Genomic DNA, 18,090 nt, shown 5'->3' on the forward strand with positions numbered 1-18,090 from the left:
CTCTACAGCAAGGAAGAAGGTGATTTGCAGATCTTTGTTAAATATCAAAACCACAGTAAGTCACCTTTCATTTTGTGTTTCATAATCAGAAAGAGCGTGTATGGATAAATGAGAGCGAGTGAATGGACTCTATTCCATATCTGTCTGCTAGAAAACTTTCTTGAACACAACAAGCATTCCTCTCTGATGGAAAGAGCGTCAATTGTTTTCAAGTTATAAATATATAAAGCTTTTTTCACACATTTAAAGAGAGATTTCCTAGAGGGCTTTTTTGTTGTATCTGTACATTAGAAAATCGACACAGACACGTACAGTCAACTTTGAAGTTCTATTTTTCTTCTCGGATACTCAATAATGAGAAATTGGGAAATGATGAATTGAGATATGAGCAGTAAATTTGAAAGTTAATCCTTAACTCTGTCTTCTTTTTATTTCTTAAAATGTGTCCTTTCCATGTATAAATGTAATCCTCAAGTACATCTATACAAAGTATAATTTGCTACAAATTGGAATTTTTTTTTGTAACAAGAATCTACTGCCCAGTGCTCTTACTATAGCATATAAAGACATGAAGTCTTCAGAACTAACTTGTTCTAAAGATCTTATTCAGGCTTTAATCAAATCCAGTGTGAATAGTGAAGCAGTAGTGTCAGTTAATTCATCAAATTGAGAGGAAATTGTATCTTAAAGCATAGAGTGGCAAAGACAGGGATGAGCTTTTATAATAATTCTGCATTTCTGATGTAACAGTGCTTAACCTTGACAAGAGTGCAACCAATTGTAAGCTTTAAATATTTAAGTCCAAAGATGCCACACTCTGCTTTGTGTTCTGTCCTGCAGTTCTGAGCCTCAGGTTTTCCCGCTTCCTAACCTCTTTAGAAAAATTAGATCACCGAGGTGACAGATCACAGGGCAAGGAGTCTGTATTTTCAGTATCATTGCCCATTCGGTATTTACAAGAGACATTTCTGCTCTGTGTCAGAGCAGATATCTTAGACCACTCAGAGTGGCGAGAAGAAAGCTGGGGGGTGGAGAGAAGCACATACACACTGGCAGCCACTCTTCACAGAGTAATCAGCAGCTTTTTTCCCTATGCAGAATGCTAATAGCATCATTTGTTTTCTGCTGAATATCTTAGGCAGAAGCTGAAGAAAATGGGGGTTTGATGCAAGTACAAATGTCAAAGGAATCATATTATGATCTAAACCAGAGTTATCAGAAAACAGAAAGTGGATTCGTAGGTCAAGGGGCAAAAAATAGCCCTTAATTTGTACCCCTTTCAGGTCATTAAGAATTCTGCCACAAACATTGGTGACTATAGCAGCAACTTGATTGCCCCTGTTCCTGGTGACAACACTTCCATCTGCTCTGAGTTTCCTTCTCTGCATACAAATTCACATATGCAAAATACTTAATATTCCCAGAGGACAGTTTCAGGATTGCAAAAGATAAACGAAGTGCTGGGATCATCTTACTGATACTGCTCAAGTAGTGCTCCCTCTCTTTAGCCTGAGAGAATAAAGTACAAGCATTCAATGGAAGTCACACACATGTGTCGAGGGGTTTGTACAATGAGTTTTTGTTCGTTTCTGCTAGGGTGGGAACAAATTCGACTTGTTTGTTGTATGACTCCTATTGTTTCATCACCACTGGGATACGGATTCTGTGTAACATTTATGTTCTCCTTTGAGATCTGAAGCACTGGAGCTATCTAGAGTGGACAGGAATGGCAAATCAGGTGCATAACCATACTTCCAGTGCTGTTACCACTATGGCTTTGGGACTTTTTTGTTGGTTCTAGGCACATTTTATGCAATCCAGGAACTTAGACGGAAAACTTTGGTTGAGTACAATGACTGTTAAAAGGACCTTGGCTAATCGTAATGCCCATCCTTAACACTCCTAATTCTGAGAGAAAAGGCAACTTCCCAGTTCCAGTATTTATACTATCACTATTACATTACAGCAAAAAGGAAGGAAACCTCACTCTACAGTATCCTTTAAATCCCCCATTCCCCTCTTGGCAAGACATACCCGATGAGGAATATATCGTGGTTACTGTGTTCACATCAGCTTCCATTATGGATGCACAGCTGGATTCAGTCAAGGAGCCTGTGACAGTCACGGGAGCAACGCTGGGATGGCGTAAGGCAGCTTTCAGGGGAGCAATGTGGTTGTACTGAACAGAGGACAGGCAGCCAGTGAAACCGTAGGCATTTGCCTTTGAGACTTCAGGGTCCAGTGACAAACTATCTGCAGTACAACAGAAAAACACTCTGGGAATCATCTGTTTTAGGAAGGCATTAAAAAAATTAATCATTTTTTGCCTTACCTACCCCTTTTCCTTCACTTCATCCATTCACAACTCCTTCAGTAGCCTACAAGCTCTCCCTAGCCTGACCCATGAGGTTCCCATCCCCAGACCTTCTTCTACAATGCTACTTACATTTTATGTTGGCTTAGACATAAACGCCTGCCTTGTGCTTCTTTCCTCATCCATTTTCTCTACTGTTTGGACAATATCTAACACATCATAGGTGCTAACCATGGCAATAACAATAATAACAATAAACAGCAAAAATAGCAACACTGAATATCACAGGATCCTGGGGATGATGCTCTTCAACTTTTTTTGCATCTGTTAACATCAGTTTGACAGATATGGACCATATCTTCAAGGTATTCTACCTCGTCCACCCTTTTAGTGAAGGAGCCTGCTCTCTATTTTCCGTTATACAATGCTTCACGTGGCCTAATATTGAATGGCTTGCTAATATAGGCTTCCACTCTTCTTCAAGAGTTTATTTTTCAACTTACTTTTCTGATGCACCTAATCATGTTACTACATTTTTATAATCAGAGTTCCTGGGAATTCTCCCAGTTATGAGCCCCATTCCACTAATAATAATAAAAAAATAATAAAAAAAATTAAAAAAAGGCAAAATTATACTTCTTTTTATCTAAATTAAACCCAATATCTCCATGCTCTTTTCCAGCCTGAAGATGAGATAGCGTGATTAATTTATCTGTTGGTCTGTGTTCATTTAAGTTTCACAAAGAGAAAGCCCATTCAAAGATGAGTAGTTTTTATTTAGTTCTAAATGGTTTAATATCAAAGATTGTTTGGAAAAGTCAGTGAAGGACAGTGAAGCTATCTTCTCTTTCCTCCAAGCTCTCATTTATTTACTTTCCAGAAATTGAAATTCTTACTGCTCAGAGGTCTGTAACATGATGAGCCTTATATCTAGGTCAACCAAACAAGAAAAAAAAAAACACAAATGCACACATATATAGTATCAAAACTTATTTAAAGTCTTAAAAATTACCTGCTAATTAAAAAAAAACTGCTAGCATTGAAAGTTTTGGAAATACTTCCAATGACATTGGAAAATGAGGATTCCCAGCTTTTCAAGTTTATTTTCAAAGCTTGAAAGATAAGATGGTAAACTTTAAAATAAGGTCCAATTTTCCCACTAACATTCAAATACAATGATTTTACAAGCTCCCAGCCAAAAAGATTAAGGAAAAAAGTAGACTTTCTCTTATAACTCACATTGCTACCTGAATTACATAAACTTCTTTTACGTATATGAAAATACAGCGAAATCTCAAAACTAGCCCAAATCACACATTATTTTGGTCCTCAAGATCTGTGACTGCTATGTCATGCAGTCAGAGGTAATTAGCCTAGAAGGATTTCTAATTATGTTTGAATGTCTTCACGGAAGTATAACGTGGAGAGTTTGGCTGCTTCTCAGCAAAGCAAGGTACAAGGGCTCTTACAGGAGAGTTGCTCAGTCTGCAGAGCTGTCACGTGGACAGCCTCTGGGCTGTGAGTAACTGCAGGAAAGAGAGACGGGAAGAGAAACAGTGAGGCTTTGCCACTGGAAACACTGCAGCTTTACAGAGGTTCACATTTGCTCTTCTCAATGTGCGTAGGAATTGGCTGCATTCAGATTTTTAATGAGATTTTGGTAGAGGTGTTATAAAACAGACGAAGAATTGTTTCCAAGTTTCTGCAAGAAGGCTTATATAAAACTAAAAGACTGATTTACAGTATGTGCCACCTTTATTGAATTTATAAAACTCTTCATAAACATTCCTACTCTCAGCCTTTCCAGTTTTCTTAGCTCTGACACAAAGGGTAGATTTGTTGGTATCTTTTAGACATCAGGCAATCTAAATTGCTCTGTTCTGCCCCAATGTGAAAAAGGTAAAGCCTAAGAAATAATGAATTCCTTTTCCATGGTACAGTAGTTTGAAAAGTCTAAGATACAGTACTTTTCATGCTTTTCTAAAGTCAAATTAAGGGCCAATTCCAGCAATCTTTTGTCAAAGTAAGCTTTGCATGAATGAGAACTAGGAGATTTGTTGTTGAAAGGCTTTGAAATTTGAAAAAAGAAGTCAAAGAACAAGCCAAAAACAATTCCAGAGTCCTCTGGTAAAAATCTCAAGTCCACCGACAATGTTCACTTTACTATATGGCTTTAGGTGCATGCCTTATGTCTTTCAGAAAGTGGGGCTTTCACTGTTTCTCAGTAAAACATCTGCACAATTGGATGTGAACGACTTGTACTGCCCTCTGAATTCTTGAGTGGATAATGTAAATCTGTGATTATGACATGGTTACCTCTGTGAAAGGCTTACTAAAGGCCACTCTGTCACTTGAAGACTTTAAATCGTAATAAAGTGTTTTTCCAAAAGATATTTTCAGTACGTGACATGTTGCTTAGTAAGAGAAGCAACTTAGTGAAGTTCCAAGGTCTGTGTTGAAGCAAGGTCATATGAAACGTCAGTGGCCTTCCTCTGACCTGGTTATGCTGTGAATCCTTCCATGCATTTGACTGGCCTGGAAAATCACACTGAATTGCTGCTGCTGACTTGGTTTGATCTTCTGACATTTTAGCATTGCATTTCTGTTCTTGGTACTGGAGATGGAGTTACTTTGGATGATTTCTAAATGGGGGGTGAGAAGGCAATCTTATTCGGCTTTTGAGTAATTTAACTATTCATTCCCCACAACCTAAGTTCACCCATATTTTTAGGAAGTAATTTTTAAGCTTTGTCTGCTGAGTTGTACATAGTTGGTCTGGTTTCTTGCTGGGTCCTCTAGCTGCTCCTTGGAAGCTGTCTGCAATGTCACAGCTCAGTAAGGTTTGTGTTGGTTTTGCTCTCCTGTTTTCCATATATTTGGAATGGTTTTCTGTGATAATGAGGATTAAGTTTAACATGAAGTTGTATTTTTTAAACTTTATTGATTGTATCAACATAATTTGTCTGCCGAATAATTCCTATTCAACAAAACAGACATCCTTTTCCACTGCTGTTTCTTTGTGCACCTTTGACATATACAACAAACTTGTTTTAAGATCTTAAATAAAGAAAGAAATTTTAAGTCTTAATATCACAGTAATGGGGATTTAATTTTCATCATAAATAGAATTCTGCCGGAATTCTCTAGGACCAAGCATTAAGTTGTTCAGCAATGTATCAGCAAATTGACATAGTAAACAATAACTAATATGATGGGTAACTGGAACCAAAGAGAAAACAAAAGTGTTATTTGCATGCAGGGAGCGTGGCTCAAAAGACCTTCTTTCTAAAGATATCACTGTGGAAAAAGGACCATAAACATTATCCAATATCTTTTTGTTCTTTCTTTTATAAACATTAATTTCATGTCACTCAGAAATTTAAATCTAAGCCCAAAGTTTACTTGTGTGCTTACTTACATACAGGAAGGCCCATCATGGATTTCCTTATTCAAAATTTATTTTTAACATCAGTGAGAGCAGGCATAGACTGTTTTAAATGTCTATGCCCTAATTAATTAATTAATCTAAGTGAATCGCTGGCAGAAACGCAAAGGGTGATTTACTGTGTATGCTGAAGCACTGGTTGTCTGAGAAATAGAAGGATGATTTTTGTGGCAGTTAAAGTGTATCCATCCTCATTTTGCCAAGGTGCTGAAAGCACTGGCAAGATTACTTCTTGGACATTGTCACTGGATTGAGCCCATGACCTTGAAGTAAGAGACTCTTGTAGTCTCCACACTGCACCTGTCTCAGAAGAGTTGACTAGTAGGTACTGTGTAGTTACCTCAAAAAAATATGATGCTATGTCCTTCAATAACCTCAGCAAACACTGCGGATACTAATCATTAAGTTGGAAAGGGCAGAAAGCATATCTTGGATTAGACTGGAACCCACAATAAGGCATGTTTGGAATTATCTCATTTCCTGGTGCGAGCCTGCCACAAAGGCAGTGGAGTGAACAACACGGAAATTTTTTCTGGTTAGAACCACTGAGCTCAACCAGTTTGGCTCTTGCTTAAGAAAAGGATGAGTTTGAACAGGAGACAGGCTCCAGGCATTCAATGCACCTACAAGACACTTCTGAAAAAGCAAGGGACAGCAAGAACAAAGTAAATGTACTTTTTCTCACGAGTTTTCACAGGAATGAGCAGAACGTGCCAGGATTTGCTTGCCAGCCATTGAACATTTCGTGCCAAGTGGAACATTTGAGAATTTTTGTTTCATTAGGTTTAGCGGAGATAATTTCAGACATGCATCTAGTATGTTTTCTTAGAGACAGTTTGTCATTGAAAATGAAACACTGCTTGGAGTTGCAATGTGAAATTTGTTACATGTCACAGTTTTTGACATTTGAATCCTAATCTGTCACAACACAGCCAGCCCTATGTGATTTTGCATGGGCTCAAAATATAATCTATAAAAAGAAGAAAATATGCAAGAAGATGGAGAGACGATGTGCAAATACATGTTTTTCTCAGGAGCAGATGGCTAAAATCAACTCAAGTAGCAAGAATTCAGACTAAAAATAAAATTTCTGGTTAGAAGTAGATGACCTTGCACACTTATTTAGGCAGTATTATCATCAAGAAAACAAGGATTTAAGCATGGTGTTATGATCATATGGTGAATGATATTGCTGGGGAAAAAGTCTGAATAGATTCGGTCCCTTTTTCATAGACACATGAGGGCGTTATTGACTTAGACTTTGGATTGGTTGAAGTGCCTATGGTAGCCAAATTTTGCTTATTTTAACTGCTGCCACCTTGGTCCCAAATGCATCTCCTCTTTTATCTTAAGTAGTCATTTTAATTTTCCTTAATGTTTTACTAGGCTACTAGGAAGAAAAACAAAGACTTTTAAAGGTGCCCTATAACGCACCCAAGAGATCTTTTTCCAAGGTATGGTCCTTCTGAGAAATAGGTATTTAGGGCAAGAAGAGTCTACAGTAAAGAAAAGAGCTTTGCAGTGTCCAGAAGAGTCTGGCCAATATCTTTTGCAGCCATTGCTCTATTATTTGAAATGCTAGAGCACAATATTCTGAGACTGTGACTTTAAATTTCTCAAGCAAATTGTGATCTCGTGAGTTTAAAAAAGGGAATGACTTTCCACCAAAAAATGGACTTAAGTCTTTTCCATAGAAATACTCTAAAAGGAGATCTTTCTTTAGGGAAGCTTTTGTATCTCAGAGTTAATGCCAGCTTACCCCTTCTGATTTAATTATCTTGTTATCATCTCCCCCAATACAATATCACTCTTGGATGAATTACTCTATGATCTCTTCAGTGTACAGATTCCATTTTCTTCTTGTGAACTTTTAATAAGAAAAGCTATTGTAGAAATCGTAAGAATTGTACTGCACCTACATAATTATTTTAATAAAATTACTTTCCAGATGAACTTTCTTCTATGTACACTTTATATCAAAGCTGAATGATTCAGTGGAAAGACTCCTACAACTTGAGTGTGTTTTAGCTCATGCTTTTAGAGATAAAAGATATCATGGTTATGCGCTAGACTACACAGTTCTTTACATTGCCAGTGTGTGAAGGTCTGCTAATTCATCACTTCGAAGACACAAGTAAATTAGGTCAACATTAATAGGTGCTAAAGATATCTTTGCAACCTTTTTCTTCAGAATACTCTTGAATCCCTTTCAATGCTACCCTTTTACTCCGGTATTACTACACAGCTTGTATATTAAATTGCTCAGAAGCATATATGCAGACAATGAGATTCACTTTTCTGCACCAGTGATTATTTTTTTCTAGGGACTATAGTGGTGAAAGATTTAGACATGTTGGGGCACAGTAAGAAGTTTTAAAAAATTCATTAAGGTCAACCCCAAAACAAATAAATTATATTTCCCATTGGGATAACACCTTTTTCTAGACAAGAACTAAATGTATGCAAATGTGGCTCTGAGATCAAAGAATTACAGAATAATTTAAGTTGAAAGACACCTCTGAAGGTCATGAAGTTCAATCCCTTGTTCAAAGCGGCGCCAGCTTCACAGTCAGGTCAGATTGCCAATACAGCTCATGTGGGTAAATACAGCAGTATGATCTCTGCAAGGAGTACTTAAAGTAAATGAACTGGGACTCTGGTTAAGATTTCACTGAGGCTTTGCCATAAACGGTATGACCCACTTGGGGCCTGAATCCAGTACTCACTAAAGTCCATGGAAAAACTCACATTGATACTGATGAACTTTGGATAGGTCCTTTTGTGTCTTGCCTCTATATTTGTGAAGTAAATGGATGACAAACTACAGGATAATAATTTTTCTATTGCTGTTGGATACTGTGAGGATGAATTCAACAAACGTCTGTTGGCTACTTGAATGCTGCTTCTTTTTACTCCCTTGTCTTCAAAACCACACTTATATTTAGATTGATCATTCTAAGGCAGCTATATGGCCCCATTACTGTGGATCTGAACAGCTCACAGCCTTTAATGCTTTTATTCTCCTAGCACCCCTCTGATGTAGGAATGTTCTATTATCCATGCTTTCCCGATAGAGAACAGAGATAGTAAAGCTCAGACTGGTTCCAGTGGGAATAAAATGCCTGCTTACCTTTATATCTGCACATAAATGGCTTGCCCAAGGTCATTCAAGCAGTCTGTGGCAGAGTGAGTGTCCCTATGTTTTGAATGCCAGGTGAGCTTCCTCCACCTTAAATGGAGGGTTTTTTCCTGGAATTCAAAGCTGGGTGTAGGGCAGCCATTGGAAAATATAGGAGATTTGAAAAGCAGAAAAAAAAAATCAAGAGTTTAAGTAGCTTTTGACTAAAGGAAGTGTAATGGGGCTGGGGGGAGGTAGGAGGGGGGAAAGCACTATTATTTAAAAACTGGTCATTGTATAAAAGTGCACTTTTCAAAAGTTCCAGCTGTGCTAAAATGGTTATCATAAGAAAATCTGGTGAGGAAGAGGTTTCAGGCTTTTATGATGTCCTGCTGGAAGCTCTCTTTGAGATTTCTCAGCCAGTGGGAAATGAATGGTGGAGTCAAGAAAGAAGATGGTATAATCATCTGGTTAAGCAGCCAGGATCAGACTGTTAAGAGCAGGCAAATAAGCAGTGGTGTGAGAAGAGAGACAAAGTCTCAGAAGAGTATAGCATGGATACATAGGACGCATAGAACAGAGGTTTTTATATGGTTCTATTTCAGTGGACACTTAAATGTTCCTAATGAATGCCTTTAGGTACCTAAATCCCAGTGGAATCCAAAACAAACACTACAGGAAGTCTAGGTCTACTTCAAAGCATCACATGCCTCTGGAAGTTTATGTGTTGCTGAGGGGATGAACAATGACAGGGAAGAACATGGAGGATATTGGTTTAGGTCACCCGTATTCACCTTCTGGTGAGCCATTATTTAAAGAATCTATAGTTGGCATTTTACCCATATAATAGTACACATGATGAATGGACATACTTATGCAAGTTCTACATTCTTAAAATGACATGGTCCAGCTCTCCTCTTGATATAACAAGGCAATACTCTTGACTTTGTAGCAGTAGGGATTTGTTTTGTTTTGTTGTGGTTTTTGTTTGTTTGTTTGTTTTTTGTTTTGGTTTGGTTTTTTGGTTTGTTTTTTTTTTTTTTTTTTTTTTTCCCCAGCATGGGACAGTGTGCAACCTGGAGATGATACAAAATTGGGAAGAGCAGTTGGTAGACCTGCTGGTGTGCCACCATTCAGAGTGACATTGACAAGCTGGACAAATGGTGAAACAGGAACCTCATAAAGTTCACCAAAGGAAATGAAAAGATCTGCACCTGGGTTAGGAATAGCCCCATCCACTGACACTGGTTGAGGCTGACCAGATGGAAAGCAGCTTTGCAGAGAAAGACACGGGGATCCTGGTGGACAACAAGCTGAACATGAGCCAGAAATGTGCCCTTGCAGCAAAGGCAGCCAATGATATCCTGGCACCTGGGGTTGCTTTAGGAAGAACATTGCCAACAGACAGAATGTGATGATCTTTCCCCCATACTCTGCAGGACTGTAACACTATGGGAGTGCTGGGTCCAGTTCTGGACTCCCTAGTGGAAGAAAGACATGGACTTACTGGAGTGAGTCCACTGATGGACTGCAAAGGTGATTAAGGGACTGGAGCACCTCTCATGTGAGGAGAGGCTTGACAGAGCTGGGACTGTTCATCCTGGAGAGAAGAAGACTCAGGGGGATTTGTGATTCTGTGAGGACACAAGGACTCTACTCAGCACAGCTACAGCTGTGGGATAAAACCTGGAAAATGAAATCCTGACATAGAAGAACAGGTTTACAGAAATTCACTTAACATATGAAAAAGAAACTAGAATTGGGATTAGGCTGGAATTAAAGTGACTTGCTGGGATGCATTGTGTGATTCCTGGTACAGCAATAAGAACTTCCACCATCTAGATGGCCAAGTTTATGGCTTTAGTGTCATTACAGAATATAAACTATTGCTATTATTATTACTAAAACAAGATCCTAATAAACTTTGGGGCAAGAGAGAAATAACAGAAGGATATATCCATTAAAAGCTGCCTGGAGACAAGTCTGTGGCATTCAGTGGAACTGAATGCCAGACCTCTGGAGATACATCTGGGCTTTTTGGCTTTGCAACAACCTTGTACTTGTAAAGTTAATCATATTTTTGTGACTAAATCTAGTTTCTCTCCATGATGCTGAGCTGCACCTTGTCAGCTAGCTGGCTAAAAGTTTGAAGGTCTTTGTGCTATGTTCCATCTTGCTGGTTAGAAAAGCCTTGGTTTATTGTTTTGGTATCTATAGCTGGAGCTTTAGTTAGAGGTCATGATGAGCAATGTTCTTGCAGATTTTCAGCACTACAGCTGACCGCTGACAAAACGAGATTTTTAGCTTAGCTTGACTTGGGCTAAAAAGTGTCAGGACCCCAAACCTGTCCGCAAATGCTTGGAAGATTGCTGCATTCTGAACAAACATTAAATATAATTAAGGATAAAACCAGTTCCTGCCCTTAATCTACTTAGGAGAACATGATGCAGAATGCACTAATGTCATTATATACAATTATATTGCACAAGCAGACACTAGAGGATGTCTATAGTTTCTGTCTAGCTACCAGTCCCGCAGGCCTTTGGTGCTATTAATAAAACATACAGAATTGTAATAGTGAAACAGATGTCAGGCTTGATATGGAGGTCCAATTCTAACAAAGGACTAAAAGGTCTATAACCAAGGAAGCACTTAGAATCTTACTGGGAACAAATAAGACTCTTATATAAAGAAATATAACACACATGACAACAAAACAGAGGAGTTCTACTTTCCAAATTTCAGGCAGAGTTTTCCTGGTCTTGTAATGTCTTTGTAGTGTGGAGGGGTAAAGATCAAGAAGGTTCACACACAGAGCATGCAGAATTGTGGCCTCGGTGCTACACATAATATAAATATTCCTTGCAGAATTCAAATGGAAAAGGACTGGGAGTGAAAAAGGGGTAGAGAGTATGAAGGCTCACAGTGCTGTTCTTCTTATAGTTAGGAAACAGAGATGTCTTGAGAGGAGCAGGCTGTAGTCAGCAAAATGGTACCATTAGGCTAAGGTGCCACCCTGTGCAGCCACACAGGCAGTATGAATCACTTTACTAGGGGGACCAATGGGAGACGTTAATATTGTTATCAGTGCAAACAAGTAAAGCTGCCAAATTTTTCCATTGATGAGGTATACAAACAGGAGTACTGGAATGCTCAGGCCAACTCTTACAGCTAAACCAGCCAAACAAAGCCCCAATCCTATCAAAAAGCCAACACACAGCACAAGTTAACTCCAGCACTATAACAACTGACGAATCAGGAATATTTTTAGTAGAACCTACCTGTGACCTTGCCCAAGGTGAGTGATTTAATGGCCTTAAAGTCAATCTCAGAAAAGTTGTGTTTGAGTTTGAGAACTTGATCAACCTGGAAGAGGTCAATAAAATTAGTTCATTACAACAGCATGTAGACACCCCTAGATCTCTCTGTACTGCAAACTTCTGGGAATGCTCTCAGCTGCAAATCAGTTAATTCTGCCCCCAAGCGCAATTCAGTTTCTAAAGATAGCAAAGTGAATATGCTTTGATTTTAGCATGAGAAGCTGAAAGGTATACCAGAATAGTCATATAAAGGGCTTTGAAGAAACTTCCCCTGCAGAAAAGCTTAAAATGTTTGACACTGAAATCCCCCTGCTTCCCAAAATCCATGTCTAGCCACTTCAGAATACACTCAAAGGAGGCCTCTCTAAAAATGTATTGTGAAGAATTAGTTCTGCATAGAAGAAAACCACAGTGCAGCAGACAATAGAAGACTGGTACTTGAAGAAAACCCTGGCTTTTAGCATAAGCCTCCTTCCTGGATAATCAGGCCTACCCACCCTGGTTGCGTGCTGTGTTATCATTTTACCACCCAGACATGGAAACTGCAGAGGAAAGAAAAACTGTGGCGCTCCCTGTGTTTCTATCTCCTCCTCGTCCTGTTCCTTAACACACAGCTTCTCTGTAGACTCTGCCACCCTTCCCTGTTAAATGACTGCCGCCCAGATCTAGCCAATTTGCTTTGTAATCTGAACTGCTATAATTAGCCTCAGAAGGAGCAGTAAGATAGTCCTCTTCTCCCTGCCTTGGAAAAACAGGCAATGCAGGGAAACAAGGCAGAGAAGGGTTCTCATCTCTCTTGAGGTTGTCACATTCAGCATGGCTTGCTTCTAGCAAGGGGACAGGGCATCATCATGCACATGGTGGCTGCACACTGTGTTCCCCCAGCTTATCCTTTTCTGTGAGAGGATAAGGCAGCTGGGGTCACATACCCCAAATGAAATTACATTCCCAGGTGCTTGTTCCTCAGCTGTTTTTCTCCCTTTGTCAGCTTTTAAAAGATCCGTACCATGTGTTTCCTCTGGGACTACAGGTCACACAGACATCCCCAAGCCCCAGAACCACTCCAATGGTCCAGATGAACTTCTGGCCAAAGGTATTTCCTAACTCACAGACTGTCAGAGACAAGGGAAGGATCACTCAAAGGACAACACCACAGTTGGGAATTCTTTGAAGCAGGGTTGGATGGAGCTTTGGTCTAACCTACAGCTGCTGCTGGACCAGCTTTGGTTGCACCAGATCAATGTGAAACTTTTGCCTCCTGCTGACGATGAGACTTTGAAATCAGTGGGTCTGTTTGTGGCATGAAGTTATATTTAACTCTCAACATAAACCATGGCATACCTGAATTATGAGCTCTCTGCCTTCTCTGTTAATCTTCACATGGTGCAGCTCTCGGTTGGCAAAATTTCCAGAGTCAATGGTGAAAATGAGGAGGCCATCCTTACTCAGCTTGTATCGGACCTGTAAACTTCCTTAAAAGCAGAACAAGATTCTATTTATAAAACCTGTGTCAATAATGAGATACTGTTCAATACCTTTACACAACATATAACTCATTTTATTTTTATTACAGCGGAGTAACAAGGTTAAAAAGTCAAGAAAGAGGTTGAAGAGAAATGAAAGAGTTCAAACTGTAATGAAAAGTGTAAAAAAATAATGCACTGGAAGAGTTTTCCTTCCTACTGGCTAACAAACTCTGCTATGGAATAACATATCTTAATTGAGTAACTAAGTATATCAAAGGAGTGCATGTCTGCAGGTCAGACATCGAGCGCTGCCACAAAAGCTGATCTACATTAGTATGTTAAGGATCGCTTCCACCAGAGGGCATGCAGGTCTTGCACTGTTCTATTAAACTAATATTGGTGGATTTTACTATTCCTTTTCATCAAGACGTAACAGACAATGCAGAGTACAGTGACAACTGTGAGAATTATAACTCAATTTCAAACATTTAAAGGCCCAGACCCATTATAATTTATATGCAATACAAGAAAAGATATGTTGTAAATGATTATACAGAAAAAAAATGTTTTTACTTTGGTTCTAACGTATTTGAAGAAATAAATATAATTCAAATAAAAATGAATGCCAAACATCTCTTTCAGTCTTTGTATCAAAAAAAGCATCGTGACTTCTCATAAATAACAGTACCACAACAAATCAAAATGTACAAGAAAATAAGGAATGCAATATGAAATTTTATCCTTCCACAAATGATTACAGGGGAAAAAAAAAAAAAGTATGTGTGTGTATATATATATATACACACACACACATATATATAATTGTTGTAGTTTAAGCCCAGGACAATAATTTAAAAGGAAAAGAACCTATTCTGATAAAATTCCTTCAAGCTTACTTTTCTGGGAGTTAAGTAGCAGGGAGAAAAAAATTATCTGAACTTTTGGAGCTCTTTTTATGCATCAGCAACCAAAATATATGGAACAATAGTCATACTGTAGTGTTAAAAAGCTTTTCTGGGGCTACTTTGTTACTGTCTCCAAGGAGAAAATGAACGCTGACAGCACCACAACCCTGAACAAAGGGTCCTTCATTTATTCCCTGTTCTGAAAATCATCATAAAACCCCCTCCTATCTCCTTTCATTTCAGAGCTTCTGATAGCACAAGTTCAAACTATTCCAAGTATCACTAGATTTTGCAGAAGGCTAGAGGCAAACATTACCTACGCTGAATGATAGGGACCCACTGACTGTCACTGAAGGATGTGTTCACACCGTTTTCGCTCCAGGACCGGTTTCAGCATTTGCAGAGGCAACGCTTGCGTGCACGCCGCGATGCAGCGCCGTGCCAGAGAAGCCCACAGCGCAGCTGCACAAGCTGCTGCATATGCGTGTGCGCTGCGACGTTATTCAGAGGCACCTCTGCCCCCAGAAGCAGTCTGGCTGTTTAAAGAGGTGAATGAGCAGCCCTGCTTGGCTCCTATATTCAGGCACATTAATGCTGCAAGACTGCTTGCAGGTCTAGAGTTCGGGAGAGAGGACATGGGCAGTTGTCCTTCACTACTTAGTGTGGACATACCTGCTCCCTTCAGCCTTCCACGTCCTCCCTCAATAAGGTCAGCTCTGTTGGCTTACAAGCTACTGTAAAACCGCTTTATAAAGAGCTTAAAACAACGTATAAATTTCCTGTAGAGGAGGAATTTTGCCACCTCTACACAACTCACAATGAAGTTGGTAGTCTTTCCAGATTGGACCTAGAGTCCAGTTAAGGTCATCTCTCCTTTTCCCTCTCCGGGAGGTTCCCAAGAGCTGTACTTTTTGTAACATTCAGTATACCCCAGATGAGCACTGCCACTCTCTGAACTTGGGAGGATAGAAACAAAGCTTCCAAAACTGAGAGGGAAAATGAGAATGAACTACTAGGATTAAGGCTTTTTAACTGATTGAGAGGGCTGGTGGATAAGGTGAGCTTTTAAAGTGAAATTTTTTTAAAAAAGGAGATAAAAGGCATTTACTTTCTCATGCATAGTCATGGATGTTAGAGGGGAATTTGTGAAGAGATCAAGGTCAGTAACACCTGCTAAATTATTCAGTGTGATATCAGAGGTCCTGATTCAGCTGCCCCAAACCATACTGCAAAACTCCCATCCCCTCATTGCATAGGCAGGACAAGGAACTACTGTCTGTCACCATTAATGCTACACTTAAAGGTCCAAACTTAAATCACAATCCTATTTTCTGATACTGAATGAAAGATGTATCAACAGGGAATAACAGTGTAAACATCTTACAATCACTTTACTCTAGAATGACATGAGAAAAGAAGCCCAAGCACAAGGAAGTTAAGGGACCTTCTTCAGACTTGCTTGTTAGGGCATTGGGAGAGTCAATAAAAAATGGAAAGGTTGCCTGACCCTGCACGCCACAGCTGAGATGACCACACAGAATAAGCTGAAACTAAGAAGTGAGAGAGTAACAGATTGGTCCAAACTAAAAATCATGTCCCTGCAGAAGTACTTTATGGGCTGTCTCTTACCTGGAGCCTTTGAAAGGGGCATAATGCAGAAAATGGAACAGGGCTTAGGTTTGGTCTGTGACCTTGTACTACTTGCTTAGTTTGTAAATCTGAAAAAAAATTCTTTGCCCTTTTTGAATGCTATGAACACACCAGTATATGAAATATAAATGGTACTACTATATCCAGGTGATCAATATAGCAACCAGCACATTTGTGTTCAAAGAGAGCCAGCAAGATATGCAATCTATCTAGGCTCTCAGCTGCTGCTAACAGGGATTTACCCATTGACTTCATCAGAGAAGCATTGACTTTAAACCAGAAACCATCTATTCTATTTGTTGGGAGACAATGAAGGAGGTTCTTGACATCCATTAAGAACAGATCTTGCCTTCTATAGTGGTACAGTTTTACCTTAAATCATTTAAAGTGATCAGTGAAGAGCATCTTCTTTTATCAAATTACTTTGAATTCCAATGGCAACTTTTCTTGGATGGCTGCTCTTCAAAACCATTTAATTCAACCAGAAGTACATGGGCTCATCTCTCCAGAGGTGTTTTGGAATTTACACCAGTTTAGCTGAGAGCTGATTTTGGCTCACATTCAGTACCAAAACTTCTCCCGTTTCCACAGTACAGAATAATTTGTCTGGCAGATTACATTACCATTTTACTACTTGACAGGCAAAATAAATGGATTATTAATTAGGATTATTATTAAGAATTTTTTTTTGTCCTCTGACTTTTGATTATCTGGTCCACTGACCTTCTCCATCACATCAGCCCAGTCTCACTAACTGCAAATAAAAATCTGTGCATAAACCAGTTCTATTCTCCCTATTCTCTATTCTCTCTCTATTTTGCATCATTTCTGCCTCACAATAGGGATTCATACTAATCATGAGCAGTGTAATTTCTGGCAGTCTTATTGCAGTCATGCCTGTCATCCTCTTTTCAGCTCCCTGTGTCTGAGCATGCACACCTGGAGTGCCATAATGTTCAAGCAATGCACTGCCTGTTGTGTTTTCTTCCTTCTCTAATGTATGTGGAATTGCTGGAGGCAATTTCTATTAAGTCCATAAAGGAGGGAGGGAAGGAAAAAGAGAGGTATATTGTTTTTGGCCTTGGGCTGGAAAATTTTACTGGGCATATTACTCCAGCAGTGTTAGGTAGAGTGGATTCACACTTGATTATTATAGTCATCCCTTTCAGCTTCAAATCCTGCAGACTGCAGATCAGCATGGAGATATGCTGTGCTAGCTCCAGAACAACCCAACAGGAGGCCAGGCTTAGTTTAGCCACAGTGTTACAGAGTGCAGCATGGCCTCTTTTTGCCAATTCTGGAGGAAGGGAGTCCACGTGGGCTGCCATGCTACTGTGAGGGGACCACTGCCAGTATCAAAGCTGGCTTGCTACACATCATTGTGGTCTTCAATCTGTTATCTGCTGTAGTATAATCTGTGACTGTAGGGCTGAATGACATCTCTCTGCAGATATCAAACAGCTACAGAGCCATTTTAACAGGATTCCTGGGGGTCCCCTTGTGCAGAGGGAAGTTCTGGGAAATAGAGACCAAAGGGCAGTATTTATGTCATCCCATGCTGATGACTACATTGGGGATGACTTTTCTGAAACAAAACACTCCCAGGACACTCTTTCAGTGGTGATGGAGGCTGGGGTTAATACTTTGCTAGCAATACTGTAATGATCGGTGTCAGCATAACCAACCTCCAGGTGGCTACAAGAATAGCATGGTGCCTTCAAACTGCTTCTCTTTTTGCTGAGGACAAGAAAGATGTAGTAGCAGCTCTTAAGTCTAGTGGCAATAAGGACATTAAACTGGTTAGAGATTTCAAAGTGTTCAGGCTGAAGAAGAAAAAGTATTCTCAGACTGCACAGTGTGAAGAAATACCTT

At 39.4% G+C, this 18,090-nt stretch overlaps 1 protein-coding gene across 2 annotated transcripts in view; it reads right to left on the reverse strand.

Moving 5' to 3' along the window:
• The window catches only part of CNTNAP5 (contactin associated protein family member 5), a 304,375-nt gene that overhangs the window by 13,368 nt on the left and 272,917 nt on the right, over window positions 1–18,090 (reverse strand). The window contains exons 20-22 of one of the 2 annotated variants that reach the window (XM_049806123.1): window positions 13,539–13,669; window positions 12,159–12,243; window positions 2,035–2,253 (exon numbers count right to left, since the gene is read on the reverse strand). In XM_049806123.1, the coding sequence (XP_049662080.1) occupies window positions 2,035–2,253; window positions 12,159–12,243; window positions 13,539–13,669 (435 nt within the window). The remainder of the gene's footprint in view (window positions 1–2,034; window positions 2,254–12,158; window positions 12,244–13,538; window positions 13,670–18,090) is intronic. The other variant, XM_049806131.1, reaches the window with a different exon arrangement.

Source organism: Accipiter gentilis, chromosome 1, assembly GCF_929443795.1.
Source record: "Accipiter gentilis chromosome 1, bAccGen1.1, whole genome shotgun sequence".
In the NCBI taxonomy this organism is placed as follows: domain Eukaryota; kingdom Metazoa; phylum Chordata; class Aves; order Accipitriformes; family Accipitridae; genus Astur; species Astur gentilis.